Raw genomic sequence first — 27,272 nt, 5'->3', positions numbered from 1 at the left:
TCGTTACTCTACAACAATGTGCTCGGTATCCAACTAAACTACAGATTCCCAGCTTTCCAACGACATCAAACGCATCACAATCCGAGCAACACAACATCCGCTAGACCCAGGCAAGCAGAGCAGTGACACTTCACGTTTTACAGTCACACTGACAAAAATCTATCTTTTTGCCCAAATATTTCACCAAAGACTTCTCAGCTCACCCTCCCGTCGTCAATTCCCAACCACCAGTACGGTCCACCAGTACTGCTGAGCTTCAAACAAAGCCATCACCCAGTCAGACAGAAAGCCTATGTGGGGAACTCATGGTCTTTGTCACCATCAGCTGGCTGTATCAAGGTACTGACATCAGTGAGCTCTACACCACTCAATTCTGCTGACTAAGAGGAATCCAGCGACGTGTCACATGACTCGGAGGACCCGGCCTGCAGATAGGGGTTCTCTGTGTGCCTGATTCAATGTCATTACGCAGGAGGAGGCAAAACGCACAGAGTTGATCAGTATTCCTTGTGTTTTTAACTATTTTTAAGTTTTTGGGAGATTTCTGTTATTTGTAACATGGCTATATGGAAATAAATAGTATTTTGAAGTAAAATTCCCAGTAAACAGGCAGAAAAGCCATATGGCACACATGGGCACTTTGGATATCCAAATGGCCAATGCATGGAGACCGCCTGAGTATATCTTTATAAACTGTATCATAAATGTTGTATTTTAGTATATTTTCATCAAATTTACAGTTACAGTTGTAGTCAGAGACTAGGCAAGGCAAGGCAAGGCAAGTTTATTTATATAGCACATTTCAGCAACAAGGCAATTCAAAGTGCTTTACATAAAACATTAAAAGCAGCGAGACAAAATGAAAACGATAAAATTCAAATAAAAGACCAAGAAAAATAAAGTTCATTAAAGAGCTAAGAGAATAAAAAAAAACCCAAAAATAGGCTAAAATAGAATAGGACAGGTGTAAAATACAAGAATAAAGGTTACAGTGCAGTGTGAGAGTTGACTAGTTATTTGATGTCATAAAAGGCAGCGGCAAACAGAAAAGTCTTCAGCCTTGATTTAAAAGAACTGAGAGTTGCAGCAGACCTGCAGTTTTCTGGGAGTTTGTTCCAGATATGTGGAGCATAAAAACTGAACGCTGCTTCTCCATGTTTAGTTTTGACTCTGGGGACAGAAAGCAGACCTGTCCCAGACGACCTGAGAGGTCTGGATGGTTCATAACGTAGCAGAAGATCAGAAATGTATTTTGGCCCTAAACCATTCAGTGCTTTATAAACCAACAGTAGTATTTTGAAATCAATTCTTTGACAGACAGGAAGCCAGTGTAAAGACCTCAGAACTGGAGTGATGTGATCCACTTTCTTGGTCTTAGTGAGGATTGGAGCAGCAGCGTTCTGAATCAGCTGCAGCTGTCTGATCGATTTTTTAGGGAGACCTGTAAAGACTCCGTTACAGTAGTCCAGTCTACTGAAGATAAATGCATGGACAAGTTTTTCCAAATCCTGCTGAGACATAAGTCCTTTAATCCTTGATATATTCTTAAGGTGATAGTAGGCTGACTTAGTAATTGTCTTAATGTGGCTGTTGAAATTCAAGTCTGAGTCCATGACTACTCCAAGATTTCTGGCTTGGTTTGTGGTTTTTAACATTACCGATTGAAGCTGTGCACTGACTTTTAATCGTTCTTCCTTGGCTCCAAAAACAATTACTTCAGTTTTATCTTTGTTTAATTGAAGAAAATTCTGACACATCCAGTCATTGATTTGTTCAATGCACTTACTCAGCGTTTGTATGGGATTATAGTCCCCTGGTGATATGGTTATGTAAATTTGTGTGTCGTCTGCATAATTATGGTAACATATTTTGTTGTTTTCCATAATCTGAGCCAGTGGAAGCATGTAGATGTTGAATAGAAGAGGCCCCAGAATGGAGCCTTGGGGAACTCCGCATGTCATTTTTGTCCGCTCAGATGTGTAATTACTTATAGACACAAAGTAGTCCCTGTCCTTTAAATAGGATTCAAACCAATTTAGTACTGTGCCGGAAAGTCCCACCCAGTTTTCCAGTCGGTCCAGTAATATGTTGTGGTCGACCGTGTCGAATGCAGCACTGAGATCCAGTAATACTAAGACTGAAATTCTGCCACTGTCTGTGTTTAAGTGGATGTCATTGAAGACCTTAACAAGGGCAGTCTCAGTGCTGTGGTGTGGTCGAAATCCTGACTGGAAGACATCAAAACAGTTGTTTAGTGCCAAGAAGTTGTTCAGCTGTTGAAAAACGGCTTTTTCAATGATTTTACTTAAAAACGGGAGGTTTGATATGGGCCTATAATTGTTCATTAGTGACGTGTCCAGGTTGTTCTTTTTTAAGAGTGGCTTGATGACTGCAGTTTTCAGGGCCTGTGGAAAGACACCTGAGAGAAGAGACATGTTTACAATTTGTAGAAGGTCTGAGGCCATACAATTTGAAACATTTTTGAAAAAGCCTGTTGGCAGAATATCAAGGCAGCAGGAGGAGGATTTCAGATGTTGTATAATGTCCTCCAGGTTTTTATGGTTGATCGGATAAAATTGTGTCATGGTATTTGAATTGATTTGAAGTGGACACAGGGACAACACATATCCTGTACCTGATATGGAGGCACTGACTGCTTGTCTAATTTTCTGAATTTTGTCAGTGAAGAAGGAGGCAAATTCATTGCAGGCCCTGGTGGATAGAAGTTCAGAGGCTACTGACACGGGAGGGTTTGTTAGCCTGTCAACAGTAGCAAACAAGGCGCGTGCGTTATTATTGTTTCTGGTGATGATGTCAGAGAAAAAGGACCGCCTTGCATTTCTCAGTTCCAAATTATAAATGCGAAGTCTCTCTTTATAGATGTCATAATGAACCTGGAGATTTGTTTTTCGCCACCTGCGTTCAGCCTTTCGACACTCTCTTTTTTCTATTCTGACCAGCGTGGTATTTCTCCATGGAGATCTTTTCTTACCAGAGACAACCTTCACCTTAGTGGGTGCGATGGCATCAATAACATTTGTAATTTTAGAATTGAAATTATCTACAAGCTCATTGACTGAGACCCAAGAGAGGGCGGGTGTGGAAGAGAAAGCCTGAATAAATAAATCACTGGTGTTTTCAGTGATATACCGTTTTGCGATTGCCTCTGTTTGAACATTTGTGTGCACGGAGATAGTACTCTCAAAGAAAACACAGAAATGATCAGAGAGAGCAACATCAGTCACCACAACCTTAGAAATGTTCAGACCCTTGGAGATAATTAAGTCCAAGGTGTGGCCCTTGTTGTGTGTGGGCTCCGTCACATGCTGAGTCAGTCCATAGTTATCAAGAACACAACACAGTTCTTTAGTCCCTTTGTCCTGGGGGTTGTCAACATGGATGTTAAAATCACCAACAATAACTACACAGTCAAAGTCAATACAGATTATAGACAGCAGTTCTGTAAAGTCATCAAAAAAGGTTGCACAGTATTTAGGTGGCCTGTAGATATTTAGGAACATAGCTCGAGAAGAGGAATTCAACTGAAGAGCCACATATTCAAAAGAAGCAAAATTTCCATAAGATATCTGCTTGCATTGGAGGGAATCATTAAACAAAATGGCAACTCCACCTCCTTTCTTATGCACTCTAGCTTCACTCATAAAACTGAAGTTGGGAGGAGTTGACTCGATAAGAACAGCTGCACTGTTGTCTTGGTCTAACCAAGTTTCAGTTAAAAACATAAAATCAAGATTGTGCTTAATGATAAAATCATTGATTACAAATGGTTTTCCTGCCAAAGACCTGACGTTTAATAAAGCTAGATTTATTGTGTTAAAAGCATTATCTGCCCAATCTTTTGGGACAGGCTGTGGCTGACGAGGAATGGATGCTAAATTTGCTAAGTTTGCAGAATCGGTTGAGTGCTTCTTGTTTCTTAGCAGATTCACCATTCTTTTTCTATTACCTATCAAGACAGAAATTGAGGAAGCTATTGGCACACAGGGCCCCGGCTTAACCTGGGAAGAATCAGTGCCATTATCCTTGTAGCCTGGACCCAGCAGATATCAGTTAGAGCTTGTTGCATTTTGTACACAAACAACTGGACGTGCTGTGCTTTTATCAGGCTGGGGAGATAGACGATGACTCCGATGCCGTCGTGGGGGGGGGGGAGGTGGGCGCCGTAACTGTGGCAATTGTGTCAGAACTGGCTGAGGACTTGAAGGCAGTGGTGGAGGTGGACGCCGAGGGGGGTTTAGGGGAGAGAAAATGGGAGTAGGGCGGGGGGTAAGTTTGGTCCCAGCAGTGACCAGCTCTTTCATCTGATCAGTGAACTCCAAGAGGGGGGAGGAGGGAGAAAGGGTGACTGGAGAGGAGGGTGACCTGGATGGGGCCTGGGGGGTTGAAGGAGGTGAATCCTCACAGGCGGTTGCGGGTGAGGGGGGTAGAGACTCTTCCTCTCGGCTCTGATGTCTCTCATGATTAAAGATCTCGTCAGGCGGGGGCCGAGGCGGCTCTCCTTCACGGTTTCTGCTGCGCTGTGTTATCTCTTCCTCCTGTTTTGATTCCTCTTGTCTCTTGTCCTTGGCAGAGGGAACAGATGGGTGACGCAGGAAGTAAAATAGGTTAGAGGTGAACAATTTTACTCCTGACTTGTTAAGGCAAAGTCCATCTGACTTAAAAAGATGTCTGCGGTCCCAGAAAAAGTTGAAATTGTCAATAAAATGCACTGAATGGACGGTACATGCAGTCGAAAGCCATGTGTTCAGTGCCAACAATCTGCTGAATCTCTCAACTCCTCTTCTGACTGGCGGTAGAGGGCCACTGATAAACACCTCAGCATTCAGAGAGCTGACTGTGTTCAACATATCAATAAAGTCTCGTTTCAGCAATTCAGACTGTTGTTTTACAACATCATTAGTCCCTATGTGCACTATGATGGTTTTCACAGTTGGATGTGCAGCCATGATAGGCAGGATTCTTTCTGTCATGTCAGAGACCATATCCTTGGGAAAGCAGAGTATTTTGGTGTTTTTACTGTGCATGCTTTTCATATCTTTCACAGCAAAGTCACCCACAATCAGAGTTTGAGGCCCAGTCGTTAGCTTTCCCTGTAGCCTTTTACTCTCTGATTTACTCTCAGTCCTTACCCTGCTGTGTGAAGATGAGAGGTTATCCAGGTCATCAGACGGAGATCCAGGGTCCTGCAGCAGTGGAGCAAATCTGTTCTCCAGTTGCACACATGGTTGTTGGGGAGGCTTGTTGCTAGTCCTCCCTTTTGCAGCTGTCCACTGCTGTGTCCTGCTAAGTACAGGGGTTGAAGAGGCATTCTGCCTGGATGATAATGCAGGCCAGCCAGTCGCATCACAAATCTCAGGGCGCTGGGCTCTGCCTGTTACTCGTCCTCCCATTTCCCAGGGAAGTGATCTACTCTTAGGCTTTGCACCAAGAGAGTTCCAGGGAGGACTACCACTTGTAGATTTATTACCCGGTACACAGCCCTCCTGTTTCTTGGTAGTTTTGTTGGTGCTAATTAGCCGCGTGTTAGCATTCTCTTGTCCGCTGTTCTGAGTCCATGGTAAAGTGGTGTTGTTCCCACATAGTCCATTTACTTCCACATTCACTTCTAACCGGTGAATTTTGGTTTCCAGCACTGCAATCTTCTGTAGAAGTTTGTGGTAGTCGTCCGTGGAGAAGGGGGGCATCTTGCTGCTAATTAGCTTTAGCTAAGTACCACGTATCCAGTCACTGCAGTACAGGCTTGTGCTGTTGGTAGGCCACGCTCACGTAGTACTGAGGAGGTCATAAAAATGTGGAAATATGGCAATAGCCTACTATATCTACAAATAATTACAGTCCCAGTGATTTATAAGTATCCAGGAGCCGCTGCACGTAGTTTCTCACAGAAGAAAAGCAAGAATATTAGCAGAAAAATGCAAACAGAGGCGAGAGCAAGCAGTAAAGCGTCTGCACTGTAAGAAAGCAGGAAGAGATAAGAGAAGAGTTAACAGGAACTTGTACCACATATGTTCCACAACATTACTAATAGTAAAACATGACAATTAAAATGACAATTGTAAAAGAAAGCAATGTTTAATCCCATGGTATTACAAAGTCCTTACCACATCCTTTCATCAAAATGGATGGTTTCCTTTCCCATGCAATATAGACAAACTTTTATTTGTCCCCGTGGGGAAATTGGTTTGCAGCAAAATCACAAGGCATCACAAAGTCTCCAGTAGACATACTCAAACAGATCAAGTCAAATCCATCAAATTAAATCACCTAAAACAGGAGAAGTGCAAGAGAATCTTTTACATTCCACAGAAGTTTTAGCTTATTGTGTGAGTGCTGAGTCAGCAATCATTGTGTGATTGCTGACTCAGCATCCTATGGAGCCAGCCTAGAGTGATGATGTCACAATTCACTCTAGCAGACTTTACAGGCTGTGCTTTTTATTAAAAGCACACATTTTTGAACTGTGACAGTTCACACAACTTTAATTAAGCAATATTACACGAGAGGGTGTGCTTTACCGTCATTATTGGCATGACAGTGATGAGGTCAGGACCGAGGCGCAAGCGCCTCGAGTGTAATATTGCGATTATACAACAGTTACCAACAAAATAAAAGATATAAACAAAATGTATTCATATTGTGGGGCAATTCGCTCTCAAAATAAAAAACTTTTTTCTAGTGTTATCTCCGTTTCCCTGGAAATACATGGGGTCTGACTAATAACTGGAAAACAATCAGTCACGTCAGTAGACTCCTATGTAATGGAACCTAGTTTACTACTCCAGCAAGTAGGCGGAGCCTTAGTAACGACCTAACAACAGAGACGATTTCTAGTCCCTGTTGAGTCAGCCAGCCAACTGGAGCTAACGTTAATGCTTTCTAGAGATCGCGGGATTTCCCAAACTGAATAAATACCACACATATAAACACAAAACTGCCTTGCTAGCTCAATCTTGTTGTAACTAAGATATCTGCTGAAAAAAATAATTTCTCCATGGACAGATTTAGCTACTATGTCCGCGAACTTCACATGTATTTTTAAGCTAGTAGCGCCGTGTCACCGACTCACCGAGTTAGCGTAGCGTTATATTTAAATATATTGTATTTAAATATACAATATACAATAGTCTTCCTATCAGTGTTGGATTATGGGGATGTAATTTACAGAAATGCTGCTCTTTCCACCCTTAAACCCCTAGACACGGTTTATCATTCTGCCCTCAGATTTATTACTGGTGATAGCTATGGTACTCACCATTGTATTCTCTATAATAAGGTGGGTTGGTCTTCTCTGGCAAAGAGGCGTAATAAACATTGGTATTTGTTTATATATAAAGCCCTCGTTGGAAAGCTACCACCCTACATTTCAATGTTGTTGGACTGGAACCTTGGACCCTATCAAACTCGCTCAAATGACTTGCTTATGCTTAAGGTCCCTAAATTTGGACAATCAGCCTTTTATTTTAGTGCTCCAAATTCCTGGAATGATCTTCAACACACACTAAAAACCAATACTCTACTAACCTATGGACAATTTAAAACCATGATCACAAACCTCCCTGCCTCAATGTGTAACTGTTTTAATTGATTTTCTTTATTGTCATCTATGTCTTGTCCTATTCATTTAATACTTTATTATTGAGTAATATTTAGTGATGAGCACGGCTAGGTGTGCTGTCATGCTGATTTGATCACGTTCTAAATGTCTAGTTGACCAATCAGATTGCTTGGTCGGAACTACCTGTTGTATAATACTACATACTAGGGCTGGACCCGAATATTCGACTGTTCGGATATTCGTTCGTTGGGTAGATATTCGGTTTTCAATTTTGGGATTCGGATATTCGTTTTTTTTAAATGTAATTTTATATGTAATCCGTAAGCCGGTTGCCATTGACGCTAAGAAGCAGTTTTTTTTTATTTTTTTACTTGCAGTCAAATGTCAGTCACATTTGCTGATCGCCATGGTGGCACAGAGAAAAAAGTACGACCTGAAATTCAAGCTGACGGTTTCAAATTTGCTGAACAAAACTCAGGAGAAGCAGCAGCAAGACATTTCTCCATTGATCTTCTTTTTTTTTTTTAATCTTTTTTCTAAGGTAGGCTACTGGTATTTTGATACGGGGCTCTCCCTCTCTCTGTCTCTCTCTGCGCTTTAGAACGTAACCGCTGTGAAACAATCAGAAAATAACGTTTTAATTCTCTGATTCAACGGCTTTCTCGCTATTACCGCTCCCTCTCTTCATTCACTTTCTAACTCGCTCGACCATCTCACTCTCTCTCTAGCTCGCTCAACTATCTCTCTCTCTCTCCAGCTCGCTCCACCATCTCTCTCTCTCTCTCTCTCTCTCTCTCTCTCACTCTTTCTCTCACTCTCACTCTCTCTCTCTCTCTCTCTCTCTCTCTCTCGGGCTATTAAGTGAAGTTATATGTATGTTAAGTATGTTTTCAGCGCGCTGTGTTTTTGTCAGGAGGAACTGTGACTATGTGTGAACTTTGTCGGGTGAACTGTTACCCGTGTATGGAAGCCAAACGGTTTGAAGGTGTTGAAGGTGCGTGACTCTTAACCAACCGCCCCCCCCCCCCCCGCCCCCCCTGTTGCTGGGTGTGTAGAGGCCTTTAAGATGAAGATGATATTGCGTCCACTTCACTTATCAGAGCAGTACAGTCTCCAGGACTTTGGAATTTGGGTCCAGTGTGAGTTCACAGGTATCTGATGGAGAGAACAAGACACAATACACCAGTTCACCTGGTTTCAGCCATTGCACTCCACCATGTTCCACACAGGAGGAATAAACAGGGAATAAGTCAGATCAGCAGATTATCTTTGATGATGGACATTTAATAACCTTCAATATGAAGGATTTCCACTCACATCCACCATTAAACATGAAACAGTATTCCTCAGCTTGTCAGTGTGACAGAGAAAATGTGTGTGACTCTCAGCCTTCTAGCAGACGTTGCCTCTCCATACCTGAGAGTGTCCAGTCTCCAGTGTGGATCCTCCAGTCCAGCAGAGAGCAGCTTCACTCCTGAGGCTCCTGGATGATTGGAGCTCAGGTCCAGCTCTCTCAGATGGGAGGGGTTAGAGCTCAGAGCTGAGGCCAGAGAAGCACAGCCTTCCTCTGTGAGACGACAGCCTGACAGCCTGCACACACACACACACACACACACACACACACACACACACACACACACGCACACAAGCAGCAAACAGCAACATTGTTGTATTTTCTTGCAATGATTTAATGTGGAAAAAACAATATTAATTATCTCGGCAGCTGGGTGGCTTTCAATAATGACCAGCAGAGTTCCTCTCTTAAAGCATAATTGTGGTTATGTTCAACCTGGGCTTTATTTTCCTAGTTTTTCCATCATGATGATTGATTTTGTTCACTTCCTTCACTGTAGAGCTTGACATAGCTTCAGTTAAACAGGAGCACTGCTGTCCAACACACACACACAGCAAACACACTCTAACAGTTGAACCCAAAAAGCAATTGAAACAGAAACACTCACACTGCAGTTAAACATACCTTTAAATACCTGCGACTGAACAATTATCACAACATTTCAGTTCTAATAGTCCATCTGATGCTTTTCAGCATTGCTCACACACTTCCTCATGGCTGCTAGTTTTCTGCTGCGTTCAGGTCATATTGGAAGAAGCAGAAGAACAGGCTTTTGTTTCATTATTCTTATTGAAAGATTATATAAGGTTATAGTGTTGAAAAATAAGACTGAAAAAACAGTTTCACTCCCACTTGTTGTCTGGTTTATTATTATTATGTTTTTAGTTTTATTCTGCTGATAAAAAAGTGTTCAATGAAAGGTGACTGTGATCTATTCAACTTTTATTCAGGAGCAAAATTAACCCTTTAAACTTGACAGAAATAGTGATTTTACATATATGGTGATAAAACATGATGTCAATATGATATGAAAATGTTAATGATTTTAACATTTTCAGCCATATCACCCAGCACTAATAGTTTGTTAGTTATTGTTTATTCTTGAGGATTGCTTTTGCAAACTTTTGTACAGGTTTTCTGAAAAAGAGATCCTAGCTCTCAGTGTAAACTCCATGTTTAAAAAGAGTTACATGTTGGATTTTCTCATTAGTGCACTGCTCTGAAATTAGTTATGATAATGCAAAAACTGTCACTGTCTCCAATATTAACAGTTAAGGATCTGGTTTGTGTTTTCATTTCAGTTCTGGACTCAATTTGTGACAGAATGTGACAAGTCCTTTACTTTAGGTTTCAACAACAGAGGCAGTAAGGAGAGGAAATAATGAAATATTCTCTCAGAGAATAGAAACTAGTTACAAATGTTGGTATCTCAGCTGCTTTCAAAACTCACATCAGCAGGAAAATCCTACAGAGGTCAGGTATTTTCACTGACATTAATGTGCATGTAAAGCAGAATTTAAATGGTGTTCTGTTGAACAGTATCAGTAATACTGACCTGAGAGTGTCCAGTCTACAGTGTGGACTTTCTAGTCCAGCAGACAGCAGCTTCACTCCTGAATCATGCAGGTTGTTGTTACTCAGGTCCAGCTCTCTCAGACTGGAGGACTGGGAGCTGAGAACTGAGGCCAGAGCTTCACAGCTTTTCTCTGACAGTTTACAGCCACTCAGCCTCAATGGACATGAAAAGATAAGGAAATGTTGTTCTCTTAGAATTTCAATCAACCAACTCATGTAAACAGATTATAGAGAATTAATGCAAATATAGATACTGAGTTCAGTATGGCGTCTAGGCTCTGATGCTGTCACTCCCTGCAGCAGACACCTGGCTAGCCAAAGAGAGCAGGGAGTGACGAAAGGGAACTTCCCCCCCGGGGGAAACCTAGAATCAGAGTCTACAGGTGGATGCTGGGTGGAGGTGGGGATGATGAAATGATGTATAGTGAGCAGCAGCAACAACTGAGCAGCAGTGAACAGCAGTCTGAGCAGCGTAGTAGCAGCATGGCAATATGAAGAGAGTGAGCAGGTGCAGGAAGCTTCAATAGATCGCCTTATTGAGAGGGGGGCGCTTGATAAGAGTTGCATGAGTAGTGTGTGTATCACATGTCTGCAGTGTGACTCCAGTACGGTGGCCATTTTAGGACATCCTCAGCCGCCTTTGTCATTCGTAGATTTACTTAGTCAGATTTAGGTGAACTTGCATCAGTCTTAGCTGTCTTTTGTCAGACTTAGATGGAGTAGTATCAGGTTTAGCTGTCTTTTGTCAGACTTAGATGGAGTTGTATCAGGGTTAGCTGTCTTTTGTCAAACTTAGATGGAGTTGTATCAGGTTTAGCTGTCTTTTGTCAGACTTAGACGGCGTTGTATCAGGTTTAGCTGTCTTTTGTCAGACTTAGACGGAGTAGTATCAGGTTTAGCTGTCTTTTGTCAGACTTAGATGGAGTTGTATCAGGTTTAGCTGTACTTTGTCAGACTTAGACGGAGTAGTATCAGGTTTAGCTGTCTTTTGTCAGACTTCGATGGAGTCATATCAGGTTTAGCTGTACTTTGTCAGACTTCGATGGAGTCGTATCAGGTTTAGCTGTACTTTGTCAGACTTAGATGGAGTTGTATCAGGTTTAGCTGTCTTTAGTCAGATTTAGATGGAGTTGTATCAGGTTTTCAGCAAAGAGCAAGTTTTCCAGCTTGCTGCACAGGGAAGAGGCGCAGAAGAAGAGTGGCAGCCATTTCTAAGGTATCCATATGAAAACAACTAGGACAAGCCACACAGGTGAAATTTTATAATTTATTTCAAATACTTTCACACAATATGATTTACTCATGTAACAGAAAAGGCTTCAAAGACCCCACAAAGCTTGTCAGACTGGCAAAATTCGGTCTGTAAACCTTGCCTGCTCCTAGTCAAAGTTCCTGAACGATCAAAAACTCTGCATTTTTAATGCAAGCACTTGGGACTGAGACTGGCAAAATCACCTTTAGTCTTGAGTCTAGACTGAGGGAAAATCAGAAAGACCCGAACATCTCAGCTTGCTCTCAACTCATCGGGAACTAAGAGGTCCACAGTGTAATTCAGGGCCAAAACTACTTTAAATGTGCTGAGTGAAATTTTCATATTAATTCTATATCTAACTGGTGACCAGTGGAGAGATGATAAATTGGGGATATGATGATGTTACCTTACCACTAGTTCAAATCCTAGTTGCTCTATTCTGAACCAGCTGGAGATGTGACAGTGAATTATGGCTGAGACAGGAATAGAGTGAGGTGCAGGAATCTAAATAAGATATCAAAGCATGAGGTTTGAGGTCAGTTGCTGTGTATATGAAGTTTGGTCAGAATAAAAGTCTGAAATCTTGATGTAAAACTTGGAGGGTTGACCTGAGAGACACTGAGAGCACAGACCTTAGTTTGGAGAAATGTGTCAAATCAACTGAGAAAAACTGTGAACTGATCTTACCTGAGAGTCTTCAGTCTACACTGTGGACTCTCCAGTCCAGCAGACAGCAGCTTCACTCCTGAATCCTGCAGGTCATTGTGAATCAGGTCCAGCTCTCTCAGATGGGAGGGGTTGGACTTCAGAGCTGAGGCCAGAGAAGCACAGCAGCTCTCTGACAAGCTGCAGAACCTCAATCTGAATAAAGAATAAAGCATGTAGCTATCAAATAACATTTTCCTGGATATAGAAAACCTACCTGAAATGTACAATCTTGCATAAATCAATCAGAGCTTTCAAGGTCTTCGACAGGATTTTGTAAAATGGAGCGCTCAAATCCAAACACCCAACCCCAACAGGGTGTCAAATGTAAAAAGAAAAACCAGCACTCACTAATATTAATGACAACATGCTGCTGCTTGAATGATGAAGTAGAGACTGAAGAGTGAATGGGTGAGTGCTGTATATTGTTATAATATTCAGGTTTTAAAGGTTTTAAAACTCAACATGCACTATGCCATAGTCAATGGGCTTTACCATTAAGCTAGTCAGTGTGGATCAGCATAATGTCAGCGTACAGATGCTTTCAAATTAAGTGTCACCACAATATCAATAAAGTATTCACATAACATTTTTATCAACACAGAACTGAAAAATTAGTTAAAAATTATGTCTGACCTGAGAGTGTCCAGTCTACAGTGTGGACTCTCCAGTCCAGCAGACAGCAGCTTCACTCCTGAATCCTGCAGGTCGTTGTGACTCAGGTCCAGCTCTCTCAGATGGGAGGGGTTGGACTTCAGAGCTGAGGCCAGAGAAGCACAGCAGCTCTCTGACAAGCTGCAGGACCTCAATCTGAATAAAGAATAAAGCATGTAGTTATCAAATAGAAAATGCCTGAATGCTTGCAACAATCCATATTTTCATAATCCAATTATATCTGTTCAGGTTCTAAATGTGTAGCTCAACATTGTTATGCCCTAGACAATGGACTTTACCATTTTGTTAGTGTGGATCAGCATAATATCGGCCTTATAGAGTCATTCCATCTGAAATCAGACTGGCTGTCACACCTACGTATGTCTCACAATTGGTCCATTTTCCTTGAACATATTCTTTAACCAACCATATGGATAAATCTGGAGTTTGGGCCCTGAATGCCAAGTAGTTTCAAATAAATTAAGGTTTAGTTAAGGTCCAGAATGGACACTTTTTATTGGGACAATATTTCCAGATGGCAGTTTCTCTGGACATAATTGTGATAAAAAGCAGAATTGGTGTTGGATTGCTGGAGTAGCCACCAAGAACTTATGCAGAACTAAAGAATCAAGCTGTTTATTTATTGAAACCAATAAATATGTTTTCTGGTATATCTTCATTGGTGGAAAATCACGTGTGCATATTTGTTCAGCCTCAGAACCTTTACATTTTACAGATATTTATATGCATGTAATGTGTAGAAATTTGCATTATCCTTATGAAACTCCCTCATGATAAAGTTACCATTTCAGTTATAAGCTCTGGTTTCATGTACATTTTAAGGCTGCAGGAGTCATCATCAGTAGGAGCCAAAGTCGCTGTTTTAGGGCACAGGACTTTGCCCAAGAGCCTGAAAATGTTGCCCTATGTCTCACTGATATTCAACAGGGAGGAAATATCTTCTGGAACCTACATGAAAAGAGTCCAGAACCATTTAAGGACAGAAAGTCATGGGTCAAATGGCTGCATTTGCAGTCCGGCTAAACTAGGCTAAATAGCTAAATAGGTTTCATACTGTCATCAAATCGTACAGTAATGTGGGAATAAGAAGAACACACAACAGATCATAAATTAGACCTACTCATGTGATCAATCAATCTGCTATTATGGCTCACTATATGTATGCCGTAACGATACACTGGCTGTCAAAGCTAATCTAGAACATTTTCATTGATTTTTCATTTTTATTACAATAATAAGCACATAATTTCTATTTAAATCAGGCCAAATTAACAAAGATTCCACCATGTATTAACTACAGCTTGGTTTGTGAAGGTATAGGTGCAGAATCAAATTCATTTCTAAAATAAAAAATCCTGTCTGACTTCAGATGGAACAACTCTATACAGACATCCTCAAGTTAAGTGTCACCACAATATTCATATAATATTGATGTCAGCACAGAAATAAAATATGCTGTCTGACCTGAGAGTCTCCAGTCTACAGTGTGGACTCTCCAGTCCAGCAGACAGCAGCTTCAATCCTGAATCATGCAGCTTGTTGAAACTCAGATCCAGCTCTCTCAGATGGGAGGGGTTGGACTTCAGAGCTGAGACCAGGACCTCACAGTGAGTCTCTGAGAGTCCACAGCCAGAAAGTCTGTGATCACAGATTGAATGTAAGATTAGTTATTATGAAAGTAGAGCTGAGACTAAGCATACCAATCAAAATGTACACAGCATACTACTACTACTAGTGCTATTACTACTACTACTACTACTACTACTACTGCTGCTAATAATAATAACAATAACAATAATAATAATAATAATAATGATAATAATAATTACAATTATAATAATAATGTCAATAATTCATATTATTATAATTCATATGTTTCAAAAAGTGCTGAACGTGTAATATAAGCAGAAACCAAGCAGAAAAGAATACATACATGCAATTACATGACTGTAATGTAATTCTGTAAAAAGTGTTTTAAAAAAACTGATTTAAAAAATGATTAAAAAAAAAAGAGATTTTCTAAGCTTCACAGGCAGGTCATTTCAAATTCTGGTAAAACAACACAGGATTAACATGACACTCCTGTAGATTAAAAAACAACAACAACTTGTTACTTGTCTTAAAAGTAATGAATTACTTTACTTATTATTCCCTGATAAAACTAATTAGCCTGTTAAGCCCTAGCCCTATCCCTAGGAAAAAACGCCTAAAATAATATACCCCAAATGAATCAGGAATAGCTCCTCAACCATAAGGCCTATATGCATATTTCTGGTCTCCTTTGATAGGTAAGAAGCTAAGGAATATTAATTAAGTGTAAGTAAACCTATATCTGTTACCATTCCAGAGTAAATGGAGATGCAATAAAGGAAAAAGTAAGATTTTCATCCTCGCCTAGTATATAATTCTATATTTTAAGGCAATATCACCATTATAACAAAGATCCCATGGATAATAATGCAACTGAATGTCTTCTCATAGTCTTTGACTACAACTGTAACTGTAAATTTGATGGAAATACACCAAAATACAACATTTATGTACAATTCCTAAAAATATACTCAGGCGGTCTCCAGGTTTTGGTCAAGTTTACAATTTACATTATGCCTGTTTACTGGGAGTTTTACTTCAAAACACTACTCATTTCCATATAGCCATGTTACAAATAACATACATCTCCCAAAAACATTGAAATAGTAATAAACACAATGATTAGGAATCAATATTCATATATGTCTGAAGAGATCCATGCTATTCAGGCAGATTAATAGAGAATGCAAGGGTCCTCAGTGCTGTGTGAGGTATCCCCAGTTTCGCCTGGCTCAGATGAAGAGAATGATATATGGCTCATTGGTGTCAGTGCTTCGATGCGGCCACCAGAAGGCGACGAAGAGCCACTGCACCCTCCATAGGGATTCAGTCTGGCTGGACTAAAATGGCTGGGGAATCCCCCCTGACGATCGCTTTAACTCCCGTTTGGTCCCAAGTTACGGCAGAAACGTAAGTAACTAAAATGTGCCGTTTTTGGCGAAAATAACATAAGCCTTAGTGAAATATTTTGGCAAGAACATAGATTTTTGTCAGTATGACTGTAAAATATGAAGTTTGACTGCTACTTTTCCCCGGAAATGGCGGACTGTGTCGTTCCATTTTCGTGGTGCGTTCACTGCCATTGGAAAGCTCGGAATTTCTAGTTTCCAGCGATACCAAGCATGTTATTGTAGACTGAAGAGAAAATTATCCCCGATCTTTTGATCACAACTTGCTCTTATATTTACGAAGTTTATATTTGTAAGACTTAATTGTTAAAATACTTAGTAATAAGACATAGTTTGGTCAACATACAGTTGGTTTACAGATTCTGAAAGCTGAAGACCCCATGTTTTCAAAACAGTATAACATTCATATCTTCTATTAATAGACCATCTTCTGTCGCGATTTTTCATAACTGGGGGGGTGGGGTGGACCCGGTACCGGGTCCGTCGGGCTAAACAGGTTAATTACCCTACTCATTACATTGTTTTTTTGCGTTGCACCCTAAAACGATTGTGCTAGGCTTACTTGCATTCATTGGGCCAATAAATATTGTTGACCTAAGCCACATTACCAGCAGAAGTATCTAAATAATGACACACAAAATCTTCTTAAGGGTTTTAGCCTACAGCTTTAAATTCAGACTTTCCAGGATGTCCCACTTTGTTGGCGTTTATGTGCGCTCTACTTTAATTCCAATATTTCCGACATGACTGAATATTTCCACAAGGCAGGATAAGACGAGGGAGACTAAAGAATGAAACACAAGTAACGACCGATCTGTTAGACCGGTAACTGTAATGTGATTACTGAAACTGTAACAGTAATGCCTTACTTTACTCCGTTACAGGAAAAAGTCATATGATTACAGTAACACATCACTTTGTAACATGTTACGCTCATCACTGTGTACCACTGCTATGTAGAACAACACTTTTATAGTGTGTATGTTTGAGGAACTATATATCTTTATTGTAATTCTTATGGCGTCAGGTGTGAAGGTCACTCTACACTGTAAATAATGTTAATATTCACATCAGGACTAACCGAGCCTCTCTGCAGTTCCTCACAGCTGGGACCAGTCTGCTTCGTCCCTCCTGTGATGTGTTGTACGCCTTCAGGTCCAACACATCCAGAACCTCCTCTGACATCTGCAGCATGTAGGCCAGAGCTGAGCAGTGGATCACAGAGAGTTTCTTCTTTGATCTGTTCTTTGACTTCAGAAACTCTTGGATCTCCTGATGTACTGAGTGGTCGTTCATCTCCATCAAACAGTGGAAGATGTTGATGCTTCTGTCAGGATTGGAGGTGTTCATACTCTTCAGGTTGCTGATGGTTGTCTGGATGCTGTCTGGACTGCTCTCTGTCTGACCCAGCAGGCCTCCTAAGAGACTCTGGTTGGACTCCAGTGAGAGACCATGAAGGAAGCGGACAAAGAGGTCCAGGTGGCCATTTCTACTGTTCAGGGCTTTGAACATGGCTGTGTTCAGGAAGCCATCCAGGGATTGATACCATATATACAAGTATTCTCCCAGGAATGTGTCCAGTACCTTCTTATCCCTGTTTGTGTAGCAGTGGAACATGTAGACTGCAGCGAGAAACTCCTGAATGCTCAGATGAACAAAGCAGTAGACCGTCTTCTGGAAGAGCACACACTCTCTTTTGAAGATCTCTGTGCACATGCCTGAGAACACCAAGGCCTCTCTGACATCAAGACCACACTCCTCCAGGTCTTCTTGGTAGAACATGAGGTTGCCTTTCTCCAGATGTTCAAACGCCAGCCTCCCCAACTTCAGAAGAACTTCCCTATCAGTCTCCATCAGCTGCTGTTGACTGATCTCATATCTCACGTCATACTTCTGCTTGTTCCTCTTTGTCTGAACCAGCAGGAAGTGTGAGTACATCTCAGTCAGGGTCTTAGGCAGCTCTCCTCTCTGGTCTGTAGTCAACATGTGCTCCAGAACTGTAGCAGTGATCCAACAGAAGACTGGGATGTGGCACATGATGTGGAGGCTCCTGGATGCCTTGATGTGTAAGATGATTCTGCTGGACAGCGCCTCATCAGTGGATCTCCCCCTGAAGTACTCCTCCTTCTGGGGGTCAGTGAACCCTCGTACTTCTGTTACCCTGTCAACACACGCAGGAGGGATCTGATTGGCTGCTGCAGGTCGGGAAGTAATCCAGAGCAGAGCCATGGGAAGCAGATTCCCCTTGATGAGGTTTGTCAACAGCACATCTACTGATGATATCTGTGTGACATCAGACACAACCTCATTGTTGTGGAAATCCAATAAAAGTCTGCTTTCATCCAGGCCGTCAAAGATGAACACAACATTACAGACAGTGAGCTTCTCTGCTGTGACCGTCTGTAATGTTGGATGGAAAACATGGAGCAGCATGAGAAGACTGTACCGCTCATCTTTGATCAAGTTCAGCTCCCGGAACAAAAGCGGAATCACAAGACTGACATCTTGATTTTCCAAGTCCTCTGCCCAGTCCAGAGTGAACTTCTGCACTGAGAAGGTTTTTCCAATGCCAGCAACGCCCTTCGTCAGAACTACTCTGATGTGTGTCTTTTGGTCAGGTAAGGGTTTAAAGATGTCGTGGCACTTGATTGGAGTGTCATGGAGGGTCTCCATCTTGGATGCTGTCTCAAGCTGCCACACCTCATGTTGGGTATTGACCTCTTCACTCTGTCCCTCAGTGATGTAGAGTTCAGTGTAGATCCTATTGAGGGGGGTTCCAGTTCCTGCTTCAGCAGTTCCTTCTATCACAATTTCACATCTGTTTCTCAGACTGATCTTATGCTCGTCTAAATCCTCCTGCAAACCGCCGTCCGCTGGAAGAGAAGAAAGAATAAGCAAGTGTTTAACAAATATGCTATTGTTTCCTGGTTTTAGAAATGGTGACAACAGTAGACAGACCCCCAGTCTTATAAGACTGGATATTGGCAAGGACCTCACGATACGATACATATCACGATACATGGGTCACGATACGATTGTATCACGATACATTGCGATACGATACATATTGCGATACATTGCAATACTCTACATAATTTACTGAAAATTTTAAAATAGAGCTGAAAATACAACTTGCTGTGTACCACCTGGGTAGTCTAATAATGTACATCACATTATATTGATAACTCGGACAAATTTCCTGTATCACTGCTGTGAATATGATGATTTATTAAAACTAGGTCACCCATGTAGTAGCAACTGCCCTATGACCAGAGAAAACTGAGAAAACAGCCGTAGATTCCCCATATCGCAATTAAGGGGGAATCCTACAACAACCAGAATGCATTGCGCGTGTCACTGACTCTGACTGTGTGTTCACGGCCAATGTAGCACCAAAGACAAAGTTAGCAGAGACAAAGTAGCATTATATCTCTTTACTGAGGCTTATTTTCATTTACAAAACGTTTTTCCTCACCGAGTCTGGGTAAATCGCACCCATTTTCAAAGGATCATAAAACAAACCAGTGCACTGGAGTCAGTTAGGTTATGTGGATCAACTCACCGAGGGCTGAACGGTTACAGGTAAAGTTAACACAGTCGCTGTTCGCTGTTGTACTGTATTCAGAGTTGGCAAAGTCCGATATAATATTCTGTCAGAAAACAAAGTCAGGTTCACCAAAGAACCGTGAAGTTTGTTGCAGCGCAGAGTTTTCTGTCTGTCCCCCTGACGATCATCACCGGGCGTTCACAGGTGTTCAGCCCCCGGTGCAGAGCGTCTCTCTCAGCTGACGCTGTTCCAGCTCCCGTGGTCGCCCTCTCCTCCACACTCTGTTTTGTCTGGTTCCACAGCTCTATATTCGGCCTCATAAGTTGTAATAGTGGCGCCACATCTCTGCTCATCTCTGCGACATTATATTGTAAAGCTAGTTGTTTTTTGTGTTAGATTCCGCTCTTCTGGATGAATCACGGAGAAATTTAGCAGTTTAGCTTAGCTTAGCTGTGGCTGAAACGTCGCTCTGCCGCATTTTAAATCCGTTTAAAACTTGAATATTTTTTTTTATGTATCGATACGAGGGGCTGGAAAATCGATACAGTATCGTGGAAAAAAATATCGCAATACTCAGCTGTATCGATTTTTTTGCACAGCCCTATAATCTTACATTGTGCAATGCTGGTTTGACTGGGTGTCTGCAGTCCAGGTCTTGCTCTGGACCTTTTTCCACACTGGGGACAGGTGGAGTCTTCTGATCCACAGCTGGTAGAGACTGGATCCCTCAGGACCTCCTTACACAAGGCACAGCAGGACAGCTGCTGCTTCACAACACCTAGAGTCCTCTTCCTGTGTCTGTGGAGATGACTGATCAGGAAACATTAAGATTTAACCAAAAATTTTTTAACTATCTTTTGTTGAAATTGTAAACTAAACATCAGGATTTTCCCATACTATCTACATAGATGTTCAGATAGCATCATGCTGCCACAACATGTAAAGTTTATTTTCACATTTGTATCTGTTACCATAGTTGTAGTTTAATGAGTCAACACTGCACACCCATCCACTCACCCATCATGGATAAATGTCACTGTGGCGATCATGGATGAATGCAACATTGTAGCACTTTTTCTGGTTCGCTCCATATGTAATTGTCATTAATGAATGCTCAGCTCAATACAAACAACATGCAGCCCTATTATATCAACTTAATGAAACTTGTTAAAGAGCACAGACATTGCCTGGCAGTCATTGGTAAATAAATAAGTTCCATTCTTGATAACCTCTGACTACAGATAGCGTTTGCAGGGCACAGAGATTGATCACAGCAGTTAGGGTGTCTGACGATAAAAAGAAGATACGATGGTAGAGTTCCACTACATTACATCTACATGATCAATCAGTGTCTGTATTTACATGTCTAAATCTCCTGTTTGCCTGAAATTGGCTTTTCAACGATGTTGGGACGTTTTGGTATGTAAATCTTTTCCTGTGGGCGTGTCTTATGCTTGTGGCCAGCAGTGAGCTGGTTGTGGCTGTCAAGGTGAGGCTAGCAGGATGAGGGAACTTGACCAACTGTGGGGGAGGCGGGCAGGACTAAGGGTGCAATCACAACTATAGCTGGTTTTCTGTGCTCCGAACCATAGTGGAAGTTTGTTGGATTTAGTATCTACAAATAATTTATTCTCCAAAGTTGCACTAGAACGGCTATTCCCAAAGTGGGGTACGCGTACCCCCAGGGGTACTCGCAGTTACGTCGGGGGTATGCCAAAAAAGATCTGTAGTACCCTCTCTGTGTCAAAAATAAACCCACACTTAAAAAAACCCACTTCAGTCACGGTAATTAACAGTCAGCAGTCGCATGATCTTTAGCAGTGTTTTTTTTCCCACCTGCATTCTGCGAAGACCCACCCTACTCTGCCTCTGATTGGCTCTGACCCTGATCAATCTCACTCCTCATGCCTAACCCTAACCAACCAAATATGAGAGGGCTTTTTACGAGGCCGAATAAAGAGCAGAATTGTTAATAACACTGTCATGTCTTCATATAGGCCTACTTTATGTTTCTTACACCGTAAAACTTAAATTAAAATCCGAGTCCCAATTAAATGCCGAGTCCCTTTTACTGGCCGGGTGTGGCTACACGTTTTGACAAATAAAGAACGGTCTCAATTAGAAGACGCTGCGAAGCAGTTTCTTTATTTTTTTGTTAATTGCATTCAAACATCAGTCACATTTGTTGATCGCCATGGCGGCACAGAGAAAAAAGTAGGCTACGACCTGAAATTCAAGCTGTCAGTTGTCAAATTTGCTGAACAAAACTCAGGAGAAGCAGCAGCAAGACATTTCTCTGTTGATCTTTTTTCGGCTTTCATCCTTTCTAAGGTAGGCTACCGGTATTTTGATACGGGGCTCTCTCTCTCTCTCTCTCTCTCTCTCTCTCTCTCTCTCTCTCTCTCTCTCTCTCTCTCTCTCTCTCTGCTTTAGAACGTAACCACTGTGAAACAATCAGAAAATAACGTTTTATTTCTCTGATTCACCGGCTTTCTCGCTACCACCGCTCCCTCTCTTCATTCACTTTCTAGCTCGCTCTACCACCGCTTCTCTCTGTCTCTCTCTCTCTCGGAGTGAGATCAAATGAATGATTCGTAATTTATATGTTATTCAATTGCCTAATTTTTAGAGCTGCAACGATTAATCGATTAATCGATTAGTTGTCAACTATTAAATTAATTGCCAACTATTTTGATAATCGAAAATAGACTGAATTGATTAATCGGTTTGAGTAATTTTTTAACAAAAATAAGTCAAAATTCTCTGATTCCAGCTTCTTAAATGTGTAAGTAAACTGAATATCTTTGGGTTGTGGACAAAACAAGACATTTGAGGACGTCATCTTGGGCTTTGGGAAACACTGATTGACATTTTTCACCATTTTCTGACATTTTATAGACCAAACAACTAATTAATTAATCGAGAAAATAATCATCAGATTAATCGACAATGAAAATAATCGTTAGTTGCAGCCCTACTAATTTTTATACAAGTAATGTTCATACTGGTTTAAATAAACAATTTGATAGTATTTCCCATCTTTGCTGAGCAAGAGTTTTGTGCGAAAGGAATTAAAGGTCTGTCCCATATAGACGCCTGTCCCAAATGTAGGCCGGTTGAGTTCAGTGTTTGAAGCAAATAAAAGCCGGGCTATTAATTGAAATTTTACGGCACTTCCTTTTTGTAGCAGGCTTACAAACATGGTAAAATGTAACATCATATGAGAGTTGGCCGTCTGTGGAGATAGAGGGGGTATACAGCAGGAGGTTGAATGTTTGAGGGGGTACAGGACTTTAAAAAGTTTGGGAACCACTGCACTAGTATTTAGCTGAAAAAACATATTTATAGTTTCTGGCTAACATAATCCAGATGAAGATCCATTTTGGTTGAACAGCTGTATTGCAGAGCAGTGAGCAGTTATTTTTCTCTTTCCAGTGTCTTTCCTTCATATCCTCACTACAAGCTTTGCTTCATGAATACAATCCTCTCATAGTGTGTAATGCAACAGTGAAGGGAAACAATTCTAAATGACAGAACAGAACATTTTTCCTTCATCATTATGAATCAAGTTTTATCAGGTAGGCTTACAGTATAACCAGTCCTCTTACTTTGTGTCTGAGGGTCCAGGTTCATTACTGAAGTTTGGAGGATTCCCTATAGACCGGTCACTCTTCATAGACAGACAGCTGGGTACTGCAGACTCTGCTCTCTGCCTGTGGTACTGACCTCTGGAAACAGAAATGTTTTATACATATCATTAGTTCTAGTAAAGACAGACAACAATGCGTGTGATGTTGCATATTGTCACTTTTTCTGTCCATCTGGTTCCTCCATCTGGAGTTTTTGCTAAGGTGAACAGCTGGTTATGTTCATATCCTAATCTGCACTTTCACAATCTGCTCTGTGCCAGACTTACATTTGTACTGATCACCTCTGTCCTCTGGCTGCTGATCACCTCTTCAAGCTCCTGCATCCTTTGTTGTAATTTCTGTTTTTTTCCTCATTTATTTTCAACATATCCTGTCATAGCCTAGATTATGCGTTGGTTAGTCTGATCAAGAACACACTGCAGGTCTTGATTAGTTTGCTTCAATGTGATGATTTCAGCAAGGCACTCCTGTTATCTGTCATGTGCCTGTTGGTCGGTCTGTCTCATGTGTGCTACCATGTTGAGAGCCACACACCCAAGAGCTTTAAAGAGATCCTTGCCTCTCTGTGTTTGATCCAGAGCTTCAGACGTAAACTCTGCCAGGTTCTGGCTGATCGTGTCGGGTCCAGCACTCTGTACGGACTCTGCAGAGTCAGTCAGTCTTTCATCAAGACCGCTAACAGTGACTCAAGCGACTCAAAAGAAAAAGACAGGTTTTAACTCTCAGTAGGTTTGGACATCTTGGTCCTTAAGGATGTCTTCAGCTGCAGCAGGTTCTGATGAGTATACAGTATATGTGGCAGCCTAATAAAATGTACCACTGTTCCATTGTATCAGTGAGTATGTTTACATGCACACCAATACTTCCATTACTAGGAGTAATCAGCTTATAAGTAATGTGATTCCTCTAATGACTCGGTTAAGAGATAGAGAGCTTTATCTAGGAACTCAAAAGAGCAAGATGACAGGGCTTTATCTAGGGTGGATGGTGAGGTTTTTGACCAAATATCACAACGTAAATATCAGATCAAGAGTACAATCAGGAAGGACAGGAGATAAGGAAATTAAAAAAACAACAACATATGGGTTCACTCACAATGTGCATCTAAAAGTGGGAGTATTTGTTGTGTTCTTTTATCTTTCTATTTTACTTGATTTGATTTTTTTTAATGCAATGTATTTTGCTTGTTCTTTTATATGAATTTTTATCTTTTTATCTGTCTTTTATCTGCCTTCTACTGATGTAAAGCACTTTGAGCTGCATGTTGCGTATGAAAGGTGCTATACAAATAAAGGTTATTATTATTATAATTATTATTATTATTATCGCTCTTCACTCCACTGTACTGCTCCTTGTTGTTTGCTTTGTAAATACAACATCCAGGTTACTGCGTCTGGTGACCTTTGACCTGTTCAGTTTGAAAAAGCCAAAAGAAATCTAAGGTGTTTACATGCCTCAATAGATGGAGATAGATGAAGTCCTTAACATGACACTTTCAGTCTTAGTATTTCCTTAATTGGGCTAAGATCCAATTATTAGTGTGCATGTAAACGTACTCTATGTAGGAGCAGTTCAGTGGGTTAATCGGTGATTCCAGTAGTGAGAAGGTTTCAAGGAGGGACCACATGAAGAAATGAAGTAGAATTACAGTTAAAATGAAGTTGAACTAAACAAGTGAATTTTATTTGATTAATTAAATGGCTGTAATGGCAGATGGGTTTTCTATGGAGCCTGGGAGCGGCCAGAGAAAAATAATTTTGGCCACGATGTACTGTAACATGAGCACAATATGCAATTTGAACCCTCGTTTTTGCACAACATACATTTCATTCTCTCCATTTGGTTAATATGAGCCTGGTTTTGGTTTATTCCTGAGCACCAGATACAATTCGTTCCCTCGATTTGTGCTGTTGACGTGCGCTCGACATGTAAAACGTGCGCACAATTTGCCAAAATAGTGAAATGGTGCTCTGGATACATAAAAGGTGTGCAAGTCACAAGCTTCTAAAGAGTCAGAGCACATCATTTCATTTGAAATGTGGCGTTGCCCTGGCTGTGTTGACAGTGAATCAAAAGAAAAGGCAACATGTTTTCAGAGGTGGTTGAACTCAACGGCTCGGCTTGTTGGGATAATTGATGTGGCGTTTTAATTGTGGGAATATAATTATTTTGTGAGCACAAATTCTGAATTAGTAGGAATGAAAAAAATACATTGAAATGTATTCTATGTGCATGAATTTAGCCAAACCGAGGGCAGGTATTCACCAAATCCGGGGAATGAAATGTATCTCATGCGCACGTTGTTCTATATCTTGGCCTCCATAAAACTTTTTTTCTCTCCCTATGGCCGCTCCTGGGCTCCGTAGTTTTCAGTACAATAGTGTAGGTTATTAAATTACATTTCCTCATTACAGTATAACCAGTCCTCTTACTTTGTGTCTGAGGGTCCAGGTTCATTACTGAAGTGTGGAGGATTGCCTTTAGACTGGTCACTTTTCACAGACAGGCAGCTGGGTACTGGAGACTCTGCTCTGCCCTCCTCTTCCTCCACACAAACACTCATCTTCCGGACTTCCGGAAGACACTGGAGACACACACACACACACAGACATACAGTTACTATCGCTTATTTCTTTAAATATGTCTAATTAAAAACAGTATGTATTGAACAGCCAATCAGGACTTTGTATCCACAGGTGAATCAGTGATAAACTGTTCAGTTCATTCTGACTCTTATTCCCTCTACAGTCCACAGGGTGGCAACTGACTCAGAGACTTTTACACTAATAATAATCTTCTAATAACACCAACTCAGACTTTTACAGTAAAATAATAATAATGTTCTAATAACACCAACTCAGACTTTTACAGTAAAATAATAATAATGTTCTAATAACACCAACTCAGACTTTTACAGTAAAATAATAATGGTAAATGGACTGCATTATATAGCGCTTTTATCCAAAGCGCCCTACAATATGTGGCTACATTCACCCATCCGATGGCGGCAAGATGGCGACCACGCAGGGTGCTGGCCGACCATCGGGAGCAATTTTTGGGTTCAGTGTCTTGCCCAAGGACACTTCCACATGCGGACTGGAGGAGCCGGGGATCGAACCACCGACCTGAGCCACAGCCGCCGAAATGTTGTGATAACACTCACCCTGCCTCGGTCTTCCAGGTTCCCTTCTTCCACCCGGGCTCTTTGTCTCAAAATGGAGAGTCTGAACTAACTTTCTTCACTCTTTCACTTCCACTGTTCGTTACTCATCATCTGGTCAGTGTCGCTCCTCCCTGCTCCATTTCCTGTAAATGTCTTCTGGCTGAAGTCACATCTATGTGTGTGTGTGTGTGTGTGTGTGTGTGTGTACTTTTTCTTCAGATTTGTTTATGAGAAGTATGTTGTTTTCAATACAAGAGTGTGTTTTTCAAGTTATTATAGTATATATGGCCTGATTAAGACTCTATAGTTGAAACACATTGGCGTAGCCCATATATTAAAGGCTTTTTAACCTTTTCAACAAAGAAGTGTGGCTTGGACTGTTCTTTTGGGGAGATCTGAGAGACTAGGTTGAATGCTCAATGAATATTTTTATTGACTAAAACAGAGAGTTTGGCGTAGGCTCCATGATGACACGCCTCCCATGATGAAGTTAGGAGGGCGTCCCTATGCAGCCATGATGATGGTGGCGACTGAAAGACAGCATGCACATGCGTGAGGAGCGTAATGACATAGAAAATGGATGATTGATCCTGCAAGAGCGAGCGGGAAAGAGATGGCTTGCACGGATTGGCTATTGAAAGCGAGGGCATGCGTTGCATAACGGTGATTGGATAGAGAGAAGTTTGAATGAAACTAGAGAGAGAGAGAGAGGGGCGGAGATAAGTAGTCTTCCTGATAGAAATTACGTAATACTTCACTTTGTGGTACAGTGTGGT

The 27,272-nt window shown here is 41.2% G+C and overlaps 2 protein-coding genes across 2 annotated transcripts in view; both read right to left on the bottom strand.

The window, feature by feature from the left end:
* LOC139660354 (uncharacterized) overlaps positions 1–5,705 on the bottom strand; it is a 15,788-nt gene extending 10,083 nt beyond the window's left edge. The window contains exons 1-2 of the mRNA XM_071538469.1: positions 5,496–5,705; positions 4,424–4,583 (exon numbers count right to left, since the gene is read on the bottom strand). Coding sequence (XP_071394570.1) covers positions 4,424–4,583; positions 5,496–5,705 — 370 coding nt within the window. The remainder of the gene's footprint in view (positions 1–4,423; positions 4,584–5,495) is intronic.
* Positions 5,706–8,617: 2,912 nt separating this feature from the next.
* On the bottom strand, positions 8,618–25,896 carry LOC139660350 (NLR family CARD domain-containing protein 3-like). The gene is made up of 10 exons (XM_071538465.1): positions 25,766–25,896; positions 23,292–23,411; positions 20,297–20,475; positions 17,218–19,009; positions 14,602–14,775; positions 13,099–13,272; positions 12,445–12,618; positions 10,486–10,659; positions 8,993–9,166; positions 8,618–8,731 (listed from the first exon to the last, which is right to left on the bottom strand). Exons 1-10 carry the CDS (start codon positions 25,894–25,896, stop codon positions 8,722–8,724), a joined length of 3,102 nt encoding a protein of 1,033 aa, XP_071394566.1. The 3' UTR covers positions 8,618–8,721.
* Between the last annotated feature and the right edge of the window lie 1,376 nt (positions 25,897–27,272).

The sequence above is a fragment of the Centroberyx affinis genome, unplaced genomic scaffold, assembly GCF_046629955.1.
Source record: "Centroberyx affinis isolate AG114_WGS23_722 - 3 ecotype Tasmania unplaced genomic scaffold, CSIRO-AGI_Caff_v1 ptg003278l_1, whole genome shotgun sequence".
NCBI lineage: Eukaryota > Metazoa > Chordata > Actinopteri > Beryciformes > Berycidae > Centroberyx > Centroberyx affinis.
This window is presented reverse-complemented; position numbering and strand designations above follow the sequence as displayed.